This window comes from Phyllobates terribilis, unplaced genomic scaffold (assembly GCF_046119375.1).
Source record: "Phyllobates terribilis strain yellow unplaced genomic scaffold, ASM4611937v1 Scaffold_3__8_contigs__length_932513732, whole genome shotgun sequence".
Lineage (NCBI taxonomy): Eukaryota > Metazoa > Chordata > Amphibia > Anura > Dendrobatidae > Phyllobates > Phyllobates terribilis.
The window spans coordinates 583,184,590-583,203,409 of record NW_027362763.1 but is presented as its reverse complement, the minus strand read 5'-3'; the positions used below and the strand labels follow the sequence as shown (position 1 = coordinate 583,203,409).

At 43.1% G+C, this 18,820-nt stretch overlaps 1 protein-coding gene across 1 annotated transcript in view; it reads left to right on the top strand.

Moving 5' to 3' along the window:
• LYST (lysosomal trafficking regulator) overlaps positions 1 to 18,820 on the top strand; it is a 789,135-nt gene that overhangs the window by 311,540 nt on the left and 458,775 nt on the right. The window contains exon 19 of the mRNA XM_073671457.1: positions 8,913 to 9,050. Coding sequence (XP_073527558.1) covers positions 8,913 to 9,050 — 138 coding nt within the window. The remainder of the gene's footprint in view (positions 1 to 8,912; positions 9,051 to 18,820) is intronic.

Here is an 18,820-nt window from a genome sequence, read left to right as displayed (position 1 = left end):
ATAACATTGGCATGTGAAAATTAAAAGTTAAGTTTTTTTACACAAAAATGTTTTTTAGCCCTAAATTTTTATTTTTCACAAAGAATAATAGGAGGAAATAAACCCAAACATTTATAAAGAATTTCTTCCAAATGCAGCCATACCCTTTTTGTGGTTATACACTTCTCTTTGGGCATATGGCAGGGCTCTGAAGAGAAAGAGAGAGTACCATTTGGCTTTTACAGAGGAGAGTTTTATGGCAAAGTTTTTGGGCACCGTTTGCAGAACCCCTAAGCTTCCAAAGCAGCAGAAATCCCCCAAAAGTGACCCCATTTTGAAAATTACACTCAGGAAAATCATTTAGTGGTGTAGTGACTATTTTGACCACACTGGCATTTTCTAGAAATTAGTGTGTTGCAGAATCAAAATTGCTGATATACCATTTTAGTGTCTGGCTTGTGCTTCCGGAGACATGTACCGCATAGTTGTTAAAATTGACGACTCTCCTCAATATAAAATTGGTGGGGGACCGTCAATCTCACTATCAGCTGAAACTACTCCGGAAGCGGCCCAAACTAAAGCTAGGACCACACTGCACTTGTGGATTCTGTTGGATGCATACACTCAGGAGGTATGCACCCATCAGTGTTGATGTAGCTGTTTTTTTTGGTACTCTGTCAGATTATGGGATCACCAGTGAGGCCAAATTGTGGCACTAGAGCTCCTTCGTTCCGAGCGCTCGTAAAAAAGAATGCACACCGGTCATGTGCATAAACAATTCTGTATATTCTCCTGTGAGCAGTTTTCTTATACAATTTTCAGACTGATGTAGTTTCAATTAGAAAATTCTGCCAGCTGCCTCCTTCTCAGAAATGAGTTATGAGAATTTTAGCTGTCATACCTTTCCCACTGCACTACCCATAACTGAGTTTCTCGAAGCATTGTATAGGAAAATATTAAATCAAATATGAAACCTTAAACCGCACCTGTCAGCCGGATTGTGCTAAGTAAACCACATACACTGTCAGGTGGGCGCCATTACACTGATTAATATGATACCTTGGTTGATAAAACCTGTCCTGTTGTTTCTTGTGTAATCTTTATTTTCAGTTTTGAGATAATCATATGCCCGTGCTTCGGGGCGGCCTTTGGGGAGGGCTTTATCTGGTGCTCTGCTTACATTTTCACTTTATGCGTTTTTGACAGGTCACTGATCCTTCCGCCTCCTATTTTAAATACTGCGTATATAATTCTGTGGTTCAAGTCAAGAAATTTACATGCAGCAAATTGGCGCCCGTGCATGCTCAGTAGCATCTCTAGTTTTCCAACAGATGCTACTTCGCAATTTCGGCCGGCGGCGCCATATTACTGCAGCCAAATTTCTTTTCCCTCCAACAAAATGGCGCCGCTGGCAGCACTTGCGCAGTAGCATCTATCAGCAAGCGGTAGATGCTACTGCGCAGGCGTCATTTTGCTGTAGGAAAAAAATTTGGCTGCTGGAGTATAGCGCCGCCAGCCGTGCTTGCGAAGTAGCATCTGTTGGCAAACGAGAGATGCTACTGCTCATGCACGGGTGGCGGGGCCATTTTGCTGCATGTAAATTTCTTGATTTCAACCACAGAATTACACATGCAGTATTTAAATTAGGAGGCTGATCACTGAAGGATCAGTGACCTGTCCAAAATGCAGAAAGTGTATATATAAGCAGAGCACCAGATAAAGCCTCTGCTCACAGGCCGCCCCGAAGCACAAGTATATCATTATCTCAAAACTGAAAATAAAGATCACACAAGAACCACAGGACGGATTTCATCAACCAAGGTATCATATTAATCAGTGTAATGTCACCCACCTGACAGTGTATGTGGTTTACTGAGCACAATCCTGCTGACAGGTGCGCTTTAAGAAAAATAACTAACTTAATAGGAGTCTAGTTAATATTAACCAAAATATAGAGTATAGAAGAAAATATTAACCCTTCTATATCAGAGTGCACTGTCAGTTTGAATCCCGAAGCATCCGTCCACTGTAGGGACCTACTTTAAAGAGACGTTACTGCATTGTATACATCTCTTTGCAGTTTCCCCTGTATAGGAAAGTGCAATCTCCAGTGCTTTCCTATACAGTTACTGTATAGCTGTAATGTATGAACATTTGACACACTCCCCTGAAGAAGCCACATGTTGTTGGTGTTAGCCTCTCCCTTCCCTCTATTCATACTCTGTGTAATATCAAAAGGTCACACGTCTTTTTCTTGATCTGATATCCTTACTACTTATTTGAATTTACTATATTTCTGTGTTCTTTTTGATTTAATATAGGTGTTACTGTTATATTTTGCCATCATCATTTTTTGGACATATTACCCATGCATAAATCTGTATATCTTGGAGGGTGTTAGTCTATTTCTCCACAACCATATTCTGTTGTGGAGATTTTGTATTTTCTGCAAAGACTAATACTTTTTTTGTCTTTCATTTTTAACTGGTTTTATTATGCACTTTTTTTTTTTTTTTTTTAATAGTATACAATAAAGCTTTATATTTTCCACTATTCGGATAGTTTGTTCTCTTATATGGATTACTGGTGCTACTTTACACCAAGAATTTTTTTTTTTTGGTCATACGCACAGATACACAGACAGACACACACAATAGAAAACTTACTACCAGTTTATCTGCTCTTCAGTTCTTCTGACTCTTGCAGAGTACAAGACCAGTGGTGACATCACGGTCACATGATCGTGATGTCACCAAAGTTCCTGATGCAGTCTCCACATTATGATAATGCTGTTATCAGTGTAGCTCCTGCTGTATAATCTAGGATCCCCTAAGGGATTGGAGGCCTTTGCCAATTACCCAGTTACTCCTCTTATTGCCGGCCCTTGCTATAGGAGTACATGGTACATACACAAATGGAAGTATTGTCCTACAAATGACACATACAAGGTCACTGCAAATAAAACAACCAATAATACAGATAGTGAAGGTGGAATGTAAAGATGTTGCCAAGAAAGATGAGAACCATTGGATGAGTAGTAAATAAAAAGTATGAAAATGAAAGAGACAATATGCAGAATTACAATACAATAAGAATTAGTGAGAGATTGAAAGTTTTTATAAATTAAACCTTCATATGAACACAAGAAATAACCTGATGAAAATGCATAATAAGGCATTTCTTGATGGGCATGTGCCAAAAAGTCAGTCCAGTGTAAGGTGGCTAATGGTCGCGTAGTCGATGGGAGGTATGTGTCACAGAGATGTCTGGTCTCTGATGTAGCCCGGAATGTTTCTCTAGTGCATACTGCACTAAGGGGTTTGTTTAGTGCACCTGGGAGCCGGGGTACGGGTAGCTAGGAGAGAATGGGCGAGTCCAGCAACCCACATACCTTACCTCTGGGTGTGGTTAACAGTCTATAAAATGCAGGCTGTTGCTTTGCACATGGTCTGTGTGTTTGGAGGGAGAAGGCCTCCTGTGTGTGGTTGGCTCCAGACCGAGCCAGGATACTGGACGTTACGCAGCCTGGGTGCCCACAGGACTGATTAAGCAGAGACCTGCTAAGGACACTTTACTTTGTTTGCCTGATCTAAAGGCTGTTTGTTTTCTTTTTCTTGCTTGTTGGTTTATGAAGCAATAAACCGACATGGACTCTTAAAGGAACATGCTTCCTGTTCTCCTCCCCCGTCGCACCCAAGTGAGTAAAACCCCTACACCAGGTATGCACTATAATTTACGCCAGTTTTTGGCATTAATTATAGTAAATAGTAAATTTGTCTGGATGTGCATGGTTTTCCACTTACCTCTGTTTAGAAAAGTGGTTTGAGTGTAAAAAATAAAAAAGTTGAAAATTCTTGCACAAATATAATGGATCAATCAAAGGATTGATAGACATGTTAAAGGGGTACTCTGGGGAGAATTAAAAGATGTTCGTACTGTCCCTGCACTCATATACTATAAAGATGAGATGCCCAGTGCAGTTATATGATCTTTATAACCCTTGTAATTCCATGTGACAGAATCTGCTCCCCCTCCCGTCTGGGTCATTACATCACACACAAGGGTTAAGCTCCCAACTTTAGGGAACAACCAGCCTGAGAAGAGGGGGCGTGGACATTCCCCTGTAACTCTGCAAGGAAACGGCTATTAGACTGGCTGATAACAGCGAAAAGCTGCACACTGCTGTAATGTCCTTGTAATGTAATGAGGGGTGAGCAGCTTCTGTCACACCAGCCCCCTTATAATGTCCCTGTCTGCAGTCTGAGGTGAGGGGGCGTGGCCCCCTGATGATAATGGCTCCTTAACAGGACTACTAGCTGGGAGCAGGCCATGCCCCCAACACGCCCCCTTTCCTCAGGCTGGCTGTTCCTTACAGGGGGGAGCAGCACCTAGTGTATAATGTAATGACCCAGACGGGTGGGAGGAGCAGATTCTCTCACATGGAATTACAAGGGTTAAAAACTGCACTGACCATCTCATCTTTAACCCCTTTAAAGCCCATGACGTATTAATACGCCTCTGTGCCCTGGGCTTTAAGAACCTGACCCGTATTAGTACGTCATGGCGATCGCGCGCGCACACAGGTTGTGCGGGCGCGATCGTCGCCGGATGTCAGCTGTGATCACAGCTGACACCCGGTACTATGTGTAGGGAGCGGTCCCGCACCGCTCCCGGCACATTAACCCCCGCAATTCTGCAATCGAAGTTGATCGCAGCATTGCTGTGGCTAAGGGGAGGTGATCGTATGCTCACCTCCTCTTCTGGCCTCCAGCGCCGTCTGCCGCGGCTTCCCGGATGTTACCATGACGACCCGATGTCGTCATGAGAACATCCGGGTCACCAGACAGCAGGAAGATTTTTTGGTCATGCGCAGTACATGACCAAACTATCTTCTCACTGTGCAGCGCTGACAGCCTGCATGGCACAGGGATGGTGCTCCATCCCTATGCTATGCAGGCGATCAGAATAAAAAAAAGTGAAAGTTCCATAGTGGGACAAAGTATACAAATAAAAAAAACTGTCAGAAAGTGAAAAAAAAAAAAAAATAAAAATAATCCACCAAAAATAAAAATATAATGTACCCATCAATAAATATTATGAAAGAAACCAAACAAACAATAAAAGTACACATATTTGGTATCGCCGCGTCCAGAACGATGTGCCCTATAAAATTGTCCCACTAGTTAACCCCTTCAGTGAACACGGTAAAAAAAAAAATTAAAAACGAAGCAAAAGACAATGCTTTATCATCATACCGCCAAACAAAAGATGGAATAACACGCGATCAAAAAGACGAATATAAATAAAAATGGTACCGCTGAAAACGTCATCTCGTCCCGCAAAAAAACAAGCGCCATACAGCTCCATCAGCCGAAAAATAAAAAAGTTATAGCTCTCAGAATAAAGCAATGCAAAAAAATAACTTTTTCTATAAAATAGCTTTTATTGTATAAAAGCGCCAAAACATAGAAAAACGATATGTGGTACTGCTGTAAACGTACTGACCTGAAGAATAAAGCTACCTTATCAATTTTACCACACGCGGAGCAGAATAAAAAAATGAAAAAAAAAAAACAATTCCTGAATTGTTGGTTTTGGTTTATTCTACCTCCCAAAAATCGGAATAGAAAGCGATCAAAAAATGTCACGTGCCTGAAAATGGCACCAATAAAAACGTCAACTCATCCCACAAAAAACAAGCAGTCACATGACTCTGTCAGCCAAAATATGGAAATGCAAAAACTAGATTTTACAAAAAAATGCGTCCTTTAGTGTGTGACAGCTGTCAATCATAAAAACCCGATATGATTCTGGAATCTCTGTAGTCGCACCTACCCGAAGAATAAAGTTGTCTAATCACTTATGCCGCACTAGGAACGGCGTAAAAAATAAACGCTAGGGCTGTGCTAGGGTTAGGGTTGGTTTTTTTTTTCAAAAGTAAAAAAAAAAAAAGATGACGATATGGCAACTAGTGTTGAGCGCAAGTGCTCGTTATTTGAGTTTGCATCGGGTGCTTGGGTATGCATTGAGTATCGTGGGTGCTCGAGTGACATGCTCGAGTCTACGCTCCATATGCTTCGCGGCCAAAAAAACCTTGCGAGGATTGCCTGCCATGCACGAGCGATCCCCGCGTGTTTTTTTTTGGGTGTCTAATAACCGTGAAATATACGGGTGGGGACTCAAGCATGTCACTCGAGCACCCGTGATACATGGTGCATACCTGAGTACCCGATGCAAACTCAAGTAGCGAGCATTTGCGCTCAAGACTAATGACAACTTATTCAATATGATGACTTAATGTTATCAAATTCTGTGTCGTACCTCTGGGTTCAAAATGTTCACTATACCCCTTGATAAAATCCTTGAGGGGTGTAGTTTTCAAAATGGGGTCGCTTGTGGGGGGTTTCCACTATTTAGGCACATCAGGGGCGTCAAACAGTGCTCCTTCCCTTCTGAACTCTGCCGTGCGCCCAAACACTGTATTTTACCCACATATGGGGTATTGGCCTACTCAGGAGAAATTGCACAAAAGTTTTTGGGGTCCATTTTCTCCTCTTACCCTTGTGAAAATAAAAAAATTGGGGCTAAAACATAATTTTTGTGGAAAAAGTTTGATTTTTTTATTTTCACGGCTCCATGTTATAAACTTCTGTAAAGGACTTGGGGGTTCAAGGTGCTCACCACACATCTAGATAAGTTCCCTGAGGGGTCTAGTTTCCAAAATGGTGTCACTTGTGGGGGGTTTCCACTGTTTAGGCACATCAGGGGCTCCCCAAATGCAACATGGCGTACGCTAATTATTCAAGCAAATTTTACAATCAAAAAGTCAAATGGCGCTCCTTCCCTTCCGAACACTGCCATGCGCCCAAACAGTGATTTTCTCCCACATATAGGGTATCTGCTTACTCAGGAGAAATTGCACAACAAACTGCATGGTGCAATTTCTCCTGTTACCCTTATGAAAATGCAAAAGTGGGGGCTGAAAAACATTTTTGTGGGGAAAATGTGAAAATTTTTACGGCTCAATGTTATAAACTTCTGTGAAGCACCTGGGGTTTCAAGGTGCTCACCACACATCTAGATACGTTCCCTGAGGGGTCTAGTTTCCAAAATGGTGTCACTTGTGGGGGGTTTCCACTGTTTAAGCACATCAGGGGCTCCCCAAATGCAACATGGCATCCGCTAATTATTCAAGCAAATTTTACATGCAAAAAGCAAATGGTGCTCCTTCCCTTCCGAACCCTGCCGTGCGCCCAAACAGTGGTTTTTCCCCACATATGGGGTATCTGGGTGCCCAGAGGAAATTGCACAACAAATTTTGGGGTCCATTTTTTCCTGTTACCCCTGCGAAAATAAGAAAAAATTGTGTCTAAAGTAACATTTTTGTGAAAAAAGTTAATTGTTAATTTTTTTCTTCCACATTCCAAAAATTTCTGTGAAGCACCTGAAGGGTTAATAAAGTTCTTGAATATGGTTTTGAGCACCTTGAGGGGTGCTGTTTTTAGAATGGTGTCACTTTTGGGTATTTTCTGTCATAAAGACCCCTCAAAGTGACTTCAAATATGATGTGGTCTCTAAAAAAATGGTTTTGTAAATTTTGTTGTTAAAACGAGAAATAGCTGCTCAACTTTTAACCCTTATAGCTCCCAATAAAAAAAAATTTTGGTTCCAAAATTGTGCTGATGTAAAGTAGACATGTGGTAAATGTTATTTATTAACTATTTTCTGTGACATATCTCTCTGATTTAAGGGCATAAAAATTAAAATTTTGAAAATTGCAAAATTTTCAAAATTTTCACCAAATTTCCGTTTTTTTCACAGATAAACGCAAGTGATATCTAAGAAATTTTACCACAATCATGAAATACAATATGTCACGAAAAAACAATCTGAGAATCAGGGGGATCCGTTGAAGCGTTCCAGAGTAATTACCTCCTAAAGTGACAGTGGTCAGAATTGTAAAAATTGGCCTGGTAATTAACGTGCAAACCACCTTGGGTTGTAAAGGGGTTAAAGTATGAGTGCAGGAACAGTAAAAAAAAAACATGAGAACAACATTTTCTATAAATTTCTATTTGTTCAGTATGGGAGGCATGCAAAGAAATTCATGCCCTTATTGTCATGTTAACAATGAGGATGTCTGAGGAATTTTCTGTCGCACTGAATTCTCGTAGGCACACAAATCATCAAGATCCACAGCTGGCATCTCCCTTGCAGTTGCCAAGTAATGGTGTGCCAGGTGTGCTAGAAACAAGCCTGAAGACACTACAAGCCATGATGGCATGTGTAGAATGCTCAGATTGCTCACAGTAGCGCAAGCAACTTGGGGCTACAATGACAAATGACAGCTTTGTTGCATACTTGATGCACGCCAAGTTATACTGTTTGTTTTTTGTCTGATGTTTTACAAAGTACTAAAGATATGTTTTTGTGTGCTCAGTATCTGGTTAATCTTTTATTTTGGAGGGGAAAAGAATCTTGTTTTTATTTGTTAGAGGAGACCCCAGAGTTCCAGCCGTAGGTCCCCAATAATTGCCTGGCACAGCAACCCCACCCCTTCCCACATCTGCCAGCCACAGGTTTGTTTACAGTCTCAAAGTCACCCCACTATAGGAAATGGCTGTCCTCCATAAAGAAATTAAGTTGTGAAAAGTAACAAATATAATGGTAGGAATATTTTTAACTAATAATTAGATGAGTTGTCTTGGTTGTCAGTACAGGCGTTAGCAGGAGTGTGTGGAGGTATATAGGGCACAAGTCTCGGGAACAGTTACAGATGTTGATGTGGGATAAAGGTTTCTGAAGATTATGCATGTTCCCTCTCTGTCTGTATTTTACATGAGAGCAGGCATAGCTGTTGTCACTGTATAGCTGTATATATACTTTAGATTTTACTCTTACCTAATTGCTAATTTGATTTCCTTTATTTTTAGGTTGGAGTCTGGGAAACTTTAATGACCTGTCTGGAGCTTTTAATCCGAGATACCCATCCTTACAAAGTGTTTAATATAAAACAGTTATTAAAAGCCAAAGTGGTGCATCACTTCCTGCTTGGTTGTCAGGTTCTACAGGTATGTCATTTTATAAGCTTTACTTCACTTACATTTAATGAAATGTAATATTTATTAAAGGGTTCCAGACTTAAATTATACTTAAGAATTTGTTGTCTTCTATAGGAGGGAAAAACTGTCAGATGAAAAATTTTACATAAAATTAGGAAAATCTTATTTATTAAGTTAGACACTTGACCTCTAGGGTTAGTTAACCAGTGTTTTATTAAAATCGAAATGTGGTTTCCTGCAGTGAGAATATAAAAAAATATCATCTGGAGCTTTCCATAGTGAAAAAAAATATGGCCAGGTAAAGGTAATGAAAAATGTACGGTAAGTGCTCACCCGGTGTATTTGTGTAAGGATAAAGCACAACATTGAGGATAAACATGAAATTGGATACTGGACTCTCCTCAGCGGCTGCTGCTCCACCTATAAAATCAACTACATAGTGTAGAAAAATAACAGGAACAAGCCAATAGGAGTAAAGGGGTATGCAAAAATAAAAAAGTTTATTGGATGAAATATATACAGTGCATTTTCATACTGATAAGGTTTCTTTTTCAGGCATGTCAAACAATTTCACAGACCTAGCTGAAATACTCAGACTATCAAGATTGTCACTAAATGACAAACACATGTTGAGGTTTGGGTTACAAAAGACATAAAAAAAGATGTAAAAAAAAAAATATATAGAAAATACACACAAAATATATAAATAAAAAAACAAGAAATAGAAATTTTAACTTGTGTTTTACACACATTCATTTAGCCCTTCTAGTGTAAAATGTAAACTTATAAATCCAAAAGGATTCCCTGTTAATTGGTCTACTGTAATGATTTGGGGAATATGTTCAAGGGTAGTTAATTTTAGGGATGCATGATCTTTCTTTTGCTCAAAACAAAAGTATTGAGAAACACTATGGTTCTGAACACAGTTTTTAATATTAGCCCTAGTTCATGCGTTTCCTGATGGTTTGGATCTTATGACCCACATACTGGAATTGACAACTACACTCCAATAAATAAATCGCTTAAGACGTTCTGCAATTTGGAATTGTTTTTTTCTGAATATTTCTTGAGCAATCTAAACCATAAATGTACTGTATTTTTACCTTGTAGAATCATTTCACAACACACAGATTTAAAGAGGACCTATCGCTTTCATACATTCTATGATATATTACAGTAAGGAGACTGTATAAATAAACTACTTTTGGAAGAATATTGACTATCATTACGTTAATTATGTTATGAGAAAATCAGTTTATGGGATCCACCATCTTGGGATTGGCAGCTCAGCGTACAGTGTTCTAATGAGACACGTCCCCAGATACCAGGCTGGTTTTTAGGGAGCACCTCTGCTCAGCAGCAGTGTAGTAACCCTAAAAGCTCATTTCCCAAATTGTACCATTATAGAAACATGGAAAGTGTATATAAAGGGGTTTCTATCTATACAGTATATACTGTGTGTGGAGCCAGAGAAAAGGCTACAGAGTAACCACAGCAAGTGTGACTGTGTATATGTATGTATAATACTAGCTATTGAACCCGTTCCATCCCGGCTTTGGACAGAAGGACGCATCTGGCATATATAAGATGTATTAAGAATACAGGGGGGTGTACTCACTTATGCTGAGCGCTGTATATATAACGTACCGAGAATACAGGGGGGTGTACTCACTTATACTGAGCACTGTATATATAACGTACTGAGAATACAGGGGGTGTACTCACGCTGAGCGCTGTATATATAGTATACTGATAATACAGGAGTGTACTCCCTTATGCTGAGCACTGTATATATAATGTACTGAGAATACAGAGGGGTGTACTCACTTATGCTGAGCGCTGTATATATAGTATACTGATAATACAGGGGTGTACTCACTTACGCTGAGCCTTGTATATATAATGTACTGATAATACAGGGGTGTACTCACTTACGCTGAGCCCTGTATATATAATGTACTGATAATACAGGGGTGTAGTCACTTATACTGAGCTCTGTATATATAATGTACTGATAATACAGGGGTGTACTCACTTATACTGAGCCCTGTATATATAATGTACTGATAATACAGGGGTGTACTCACTTATACTGTGCACTGTATATATAACGTACTGAGAATACAGGGGGTGTACTCCCGCTGAGCGCTGTATATATAGTATACTGATAATACAGGAGTGTACTCCCTTATGCTGAGCACTGTATATATAAGGTACTGAGAATACATCGACGCAGCACTCTAGTGGAATTAATTTCTATTGGAGTGCTGCCTTCATTCTATTTTTCTTATATTTGGAGGCTTTTGCCTGGTTGCTTTAGTAAGTATTGAACCAACAACAATAGTACTGTGCTGCTATTCTAAACACACCTATAATATAACCATAGATGTTACGCAGTGTGGCACTGGAGTCAGTGCATGTGCATATCGCACTATGGCGCCGTAGTGCGGACGCCAACGCTGCCAACACAGGCGGCCGATCAGTCACCCACTACTCGCATGTCCCATTGCTGGCCCGTGCCTCCACTTCGGTGATCCTGGCTCCCCGCCACCTCTAAAGCCTGGGAAAGGTGCGGCCTCCTACAGCCTGTATCACAGGCAATAATAAAATGGCACTGGAGTCAGCGAGTGCGCATACCGCGATCTCCGGCGCCATTTTATTTAAGACACTATATACAGTGTCTTCAATAAAATGGCGCTGTATATCACAGGATGCGCACGCGTTGACTTTGGCGCTATTTTATTGAAGAATTCTACTATCACGTCAGCATAGCAGTGCACACACGCCAGCCGTCGCCATTATCCCCAGTGTGTGCACTGCTATGTTAACATTTTAGTGCAATAGTTCAATAAAATGGCGCCGGAGTCAGCGTGTGCACATAGTGATCTTCGGCGCCATTTTATTGAAGACACTGTATATGCGAATTTGCAGACACAGTGTCTTTAATAAAAAAAAAAAAAAGCGCCGGATAGCACAGTTGTCACGGGTGTGTTGCCACGAAGATCGTCACGAGTACACAGCCTGACTTCTCGCAGCTGACTTGTTGGTGCTTTGTGTTTCTCGGCAGTGAGGGAGTTAATTCTCTCTCTCTCTCTGGGCTAGATGAGGTCCAGCCTCGCCCAGCTGCAATCAATACTTCTGTAGTGAGACTCCTTCATATACCTGCTGGTCTGTTTGGGAGGTGTCGGTGAAAGCATTTCATTCAGACTGACAGAGCGGATCGTGGTGTTTGGAGTTGCTGAGATAAGTGTATTTGGAAGTGTTTTTTCCCTTTCCTCGCTTTATCATTTATCTCCTTTCCCGTTGGTTTTCCCTCTGTTGTAGTTGAGAAGTTGTTTGTATGCAAGGTGGTTTTGGTTTTTCCCTTGTACTGTCTCGTTCGTCTAAATACTGTGTTTGGGCATATTATTTCTTGTTCCCTTTGGTTGTGATCGGGGTCCTTCTCAGGACTAGATTACTGAGGTGCAGGGATCTTCAGGAGGTAGGGGTTACGCTGGCGGCCTGGACCTCTGTACCTTTAACAGTACCTCCAGGTTGAGGGATTAGTCAGGGCCCCAGCTTAGGGTCAGCTTAGGCCCCCTACCTCCAGTATACAGAGACAGCGTGACAACAGTATACTCATGCCCTGATTCTTGCGCCATTTTATTGAAGTATTGTACAACAAAATTAAAGGGAATATGTCATTAGAAATAACACTATTAACCTGCAGATATGCGGTTAGTCTGCAGGTTAATAGTGTTACAATGCTGCCTGGCGCCTGCATGCAGCCGAATCCAGCAAGGAGAAAATCAACTTTATTCTCCGCGCTATCATTCGGTCTCAGTCGTGCTCTTAGTAAACAGAGCGGCTGTAACCATGCCCCGGCCCTGACTGACAGCTGAACCCCAATGTAGAGCTAGTGTCAGTCAGAGCCGGTGGTGCTCTCTATACTCAGAGCAATGACTGAACCGCCCACGCACCCGCCCCCATGACTGAAACCGAATGATGGCGGGGAGAATAAAATTCATTTTTTATTCGGTCGTCCATAACAGCACCACGTGAGAGAGAGAGGATCCGCCCATCAAGGACAGGAAACCTACAGGTTAAAAAGGGCAGCCCTCTCTTTCCGCCTCAGTTTAGGTTTCCTGTCCATGATGGGGGACCTTGCAGGCTTACCTGCAGAAGATGGACTCCTGTCCCAGAGAGGGCCACAGCAGGTGGTTGGAGCCGGTCCGCAGGGCTCATGGGGGCGCCTCCGTGAGCGTTGCGGCAGGCGCGACATCGCCTCACGGGAGGTAGATGTCCGCCAGGTGTGGGGCCGCTAGCGGGCTCCCCCCCCCCCCTCGCTACCGCTTGCAGGAGATCCAGGTCGCGCCAGTGGCGCACGTGACGGGCGCGACCTTCTGACGCGACTTCCGGTGCGCCGGGCAGGAAGCCCTGTGACGTCACCGGAAGGGGTGGGGCTCGTTTGAATTTTTTGGCGCGAGCAGCTGAACGCCGGGGGATTGAGGACCTGGCGGCGAGTAGCCCACCTGGATCCCACCTGGACCTGGGGAGGAAGACCAAGGAGCAGGTAACGCCCTCCTGGGTAAAAAAAAAAAAAAAAAAAAAAGGAAACACACACCCACACATGGTACCTGTATGGCCAGTATACCAGTATATAAAGAGTCTGGTAACATACAGAGGTGCTTCCCAGCCCATTCTTACATTGTAAGCTATGGAAGATTCACAGGAGCTGTCACCTAGGCAACAACATCTGCTGCAGGAGCAGCCCTCTGGGGAGCCCTCACAACTAGTGGCGCAGCGTCATTCCCGGCTAGGGTCTGGTCGTGCAACTAGAAGAGCTACCACTAAGAGCAGGAAGGACGGTCCGGTGCGGCGTGATTCCTCGCCATGCATGTTGGATTCCTCTGCTTCTACGGTACCGAAGGTTCTGTGGGGTGAGTGGAATCTTCGTGAAAGTTCTACTAATGTTTCTTCCTTTTTTCTATCTATTTTTTTTTTTAGAGCAAGAAATGTTCCTCGAAGTCCAAGCACAGAGAGTGTGCCTTATGTAGCTGTCCACTCCCTGATTCTTATAGCATAAGGTTGTGTCAGCTTTGTATCAGCAAAATGATATCGGAGGAGACCCCAGATTTTTCCCTAGGCCTAAGAACTTTAATAAGGGAAGAAATAGGCAAAGCATTGCAAGGTTCAGAGTCTGGGCATATTCCTCAAGAAACCCAGCCGGGTTCAGACTCTGAGCTATCGGTCGCTTCCTCCTCCGCCTTCTCTTCCTCTGATAGTGAGCCAGACAGACAGTGCTTCCCCCTGAAGGAGGTCGATGCCCTAGTAAAAGCCGTCCGATCTACAATGGGGATAGTGGACTCGAGGGTAGAGAAGTCAGCTGAGGATGTTATGTTTGGTGGTCTGGGGCTAAAGAAGAGAAGGGTCTTTCCAGTAAATTCAAGGGTGAAAGACCTCATTGATAAGGAGTGGAGAAAGCCTGACAAGAAGGGTAGTGTTCCTCCATCCTTTAAAAGGAAATATCCGTTTGAGGATGCTATGTGTTCCTCCTGGTTAAAAGCACCCAAGCTGGATGTTGCTGTTACTAAAGCAGCGAAAAGAACTTCCCTCCCGTTCGATGATATGGGTGCATTGAGAGACCCCCTAGACAGACGGGCTGATACTTTCCTGAAAGGGGCATGGGAGACACCTGCGGGAGCACTGAGACCAACAGTAGCAGCTACCTGTACGTCCAGAGCCCTGATGGTGTGGCTTGAACAGCTAGACAGTCAGTTGAAGGATGGGACTTCTAGGAAAGACATTATTTCTTCCCTTCCACTGGTTCAGGGGGCGGCAGCTTTTCTTGCTGATGCATCTGTGGACTCGGTGAGGTTGGCAGCAAAGTCAGCAGCACTGTCAAATGCGGCTCGGCGAGCCTTGTGGATTAAAAACTGGCCAGGGGATTTACAGACTAAGTCCAGACTGTGTACAATCCCGTGTGAAGGGGAATACCTCTTTGGTCAGACCATGGACGACTTATTGGAGAAAGCGGGGGACCCTAAGAAGGGGTTTCCATCAGTTCCTCTACCCTCCTTTAAGAGATCGTTCCGGAAGAGGAAATTTTTCCGGAAGAGATATTTCAGGGAGCAAGACAAGTCTGATGAAAGAGGTCGAAAAGGTAGAGGTCTACTCTTTGGTCCGTCTCCAAAAATTGAGCAGAAGCCAGGGGATACACAATCAGCCCAGGTGGGAGGGAGATTGTCATTTTTTGTCCCAGCTTGGGAACAGATTTCTCATAGTAATTGGATTTTGAGCCTGATTAAGTATGGTCTTAAGTTTCAATTTAAAGCATTGCCTCACAAAAGGTTCATGGTTGTTCCCTCCAGTTCTTCCCCAGAACGCCAGGCTGCCCTCGTTTCGGAAGTACAAACCCTAATAAGAAAGCACGTCCTGATTGAGGTTCCGGAAGCTGAAAAGGGTCTTGGTTTCTACTCCCCGCTCTTCTTGATTCCGAAACCGGATGGAAGTTTCAGGACAATTATAAATCTGAAACCCCTGAATAATTTCCTTAAAATACACACCTTTAAAATGGAGTCTTTAAAATCCGTAATAAAGTTACTTTTTCCCCACTGCTATATGGTAGTGCTCGATCTCAAAGATGCGTATTACCATATCCCAATTCATAGTGATTACCAGAAATACTTGAGGCTGGCCATTGAAATAGACGGGGTGGTTAAACACTTCCAATACACTGCACTCCCCTTCGGTTTAGCTATAGCCCCACGGGTTTTTACTAAAGTAATGGCGGAAGTTATGGCCCATATAAGAGAAAGGGACATTCTAATTATCCCTTACCTGGATGATCTCCTGATAGTGGGGAATTCGTTGGTTCAATGCGAGACCCACCTGCAGGAGACCATGTCGGTCTTAAAGAGTTTGGGGTGGTTTCTAAATTTAGAAAAATCTAGACTATCTCCACTCAAGGTACAACAATATCTGGGGGTCATATTAGATTCCAGGAAACAGCTATGTTGTCTTCCAGAAGAGAAAATTGATAGAATCCGGGAGTTGGTAGAACAATGTATACGTAAACCTTCTATGTCACTCCGTAAGGCCATGTCACTATTGGGAACCTTCACCTCCACTTTTCCTGCGGTTCGTTGGTCACAATTGCATTCAAGAGCCTTTCAGTGGGATGTGTTGTACAATAACGCAACTTTAGAGGGGCATCTAGACCGTAAGTTTACGCTAGGTCCTCGTGCCATATGGTCCCTTCGTTGGTGGTTACGACAAGACAATCTTGCTAAAGGGGTTCCCTGGGAATGTAGTCCAACTGCAGTCTTGTCCACTGATGCAAGTGCTACAGGTTGGGGAGCTCACTTTGAAGGGAAATTAGTGCAGGGAACCTAGTCAAGCAGTGAGCAACAGTGGTCATCAAATGTTAAGGAGCTTCTGGCGGTGCAGCATGCGTTCAACGAGTTCCTTATATATTTTCAGGACCAGCATGTCCGTGTACTCTCGGACAATCAAGTCACGGTAGCTTACATAAACCACCAAGGGGGAACCCGCTCAAGAAACTTGATGAGGGTAGCGAACGCACTTCTGCTGAAAGCCGAAGATCACGGTCTCTCTCTTTCGGCTACTCATCTAAAAGGCAAGGAAAACATCACAGCGGATTTCCTCAGCCGTACTTCTGTAAAAGAAGGAGAGTGGTCCCTAAATACACAAATATTCTCCAGAATCGTAGAGATGTGGGGCCTTCCGTCTGTGGACTTATTCGCAACAAGAGCCAATCGGAAAGTGGAAAATTTTTGTTCCTTAGACCCCAGAGAAGGACCCCTGGCAGTGGACGCCTTTATGGTTCCCTGGAGGTTTCCTCTGGCATATGCCTTCCCTCCCATGATTCTGCTCCCAGCGGTGATAAAAAAGATCAGGGCAGACCGAGCCAGAGTGATACTCGTATGTCCCTTTTGGCCCAAAAGACCGTGGTTCCCTTGTATCCGGAAGATGTCCATATCAGATCCCTGGGTTCTTCCGGAGATTCCGGACCTCCTCACTCAAGGGCCACTTTCCCATCCTCCAACCCCGAGTCTACATTTGACGGCGTGGAATTTGAGAGGGTGTTATTGACCAACAAAGGATTCCCCGCAAATGTAGTGAATACTCTCCTGGCTAGCAGAAAACCTGTTACCACCCGTATTTATGCCAGGACCTGGAGGAAGTTTCTGTCCTTTGCAGAAGTTAAGGTGGAGGAGGGGCCCCCTATTGGGAAAATTCTGGAATTTCTGCAGCGAGGCTTAGAATTAGGTCTCACTACCAGTACCTTGAAAGTACAGGTGTCGGCGTTGGGAGCTTTATTTTCTTCCAATATTGCCGATAACTATTGGATAGACCGTTTTATAAAAGCTTCCTTTAGGTGTAGACCCATTACCAAAGCAAAGATGTCTCCCTGGGATTTGAATTATGTCTTAGATGCCTTGACCAGTCCTCCTTTTGAGCCACTAGATTTAGTCTCCCCCAAAATTATTTTCCTAAAGACGGTCCTGTTAGTAGCCCTAACTTCAGCCAGGAGAGTCAGTGACCTACAGGCCCTTTCAATATGCCCTCCATTCACGCAAATTCTGGACGATAGGATTATATTAAAAGCAGATCCAGCCTTTATTCCTAAAGTGGCCACTCGATTCCATAGAACCCAGGAAATAGTTCTCCCAACTTTTTGCTTTCCGCCCAAAAATCAAAAAGAGGAGAGACTTCACACTTTAGATGTTAGGAGGTGCATACTAAGGTACTTAGAAGTATCACATGGCTTTAGAAAGGATAAGTCCCTATTTATTTGCTATCAGGGGGCTAGGAAGGGTTGTAAGGCCTCAAAAGCTACAATCGCTAGATGGATCAAGGAGGCCATTTCCCTCGCATACTCCTCAGGGGATAAAGAGATACCGGAGGGATTGAGGGCGCATTCTACCAGAGCGGTGTCAACCTCCTGGGCGGAGAAGACAGGGCTTTCCATTGAGGAGATTTGTAAGGCTGCCACTTGGTCTTCTCCCTCTACTTTCTATAGGCACTATAGATTGGATCTGGGTGGCTCTGCAGATCTCACTTTCGGGAGAAGGGTGCTTCAAGCTGTGGTCCCTCCCTAATTTCCTTCGTCTCCGTAATTCTCTCACGTGGTGCTGTCATGGACGACCGAATAAAGCCTTAGTTACTTACCGGTAACGGGATTTTTCGGAGCCCATGACAGCACCCGTATATTCCCTCCCTTCACTGGTGTTGTGCACTCCTGTAGATTTGATTTCTTTTTGTGCACCCTTGTGGGAAATTGATGAAAAGTAATGTACTTAATGTGATTGTTTTGTTATAACTAACCTTGGCGGTACTCTCATGCTCTGTTAACTAAACTGAGGCGGAAAGAGAGGGCCGCCCTTTTTAACCTGTAGGTTTCCTGTCCTTGATGGGCGGATCCTCTCTCTCTCACGTGGTGCTGTCATGGGCTCCGAAAAATCCCGTTACCGGTAAGTAACTAAGGCTTTCCCCTCTGCATACGGTTGCATGCCGGCATCGGGCAGCATAATAACGCTATTAACCTGCAGATTAATCACATATATGCAGGTTAACAGCGTTATTTCTGGTGACAGGTTCCCTTCAAGGTAGCACAAAAATGTAGCAATAAAAATGCTCGCAACCCGGGTGTAGAACGGGTTCAATAGCTAGTGTATATATGTGTGTATATCTCTCTATATATATGTATATATCTATATATATATATATATCTATACATATATATAGAGATAGATAGATATATATATATAGTGTAA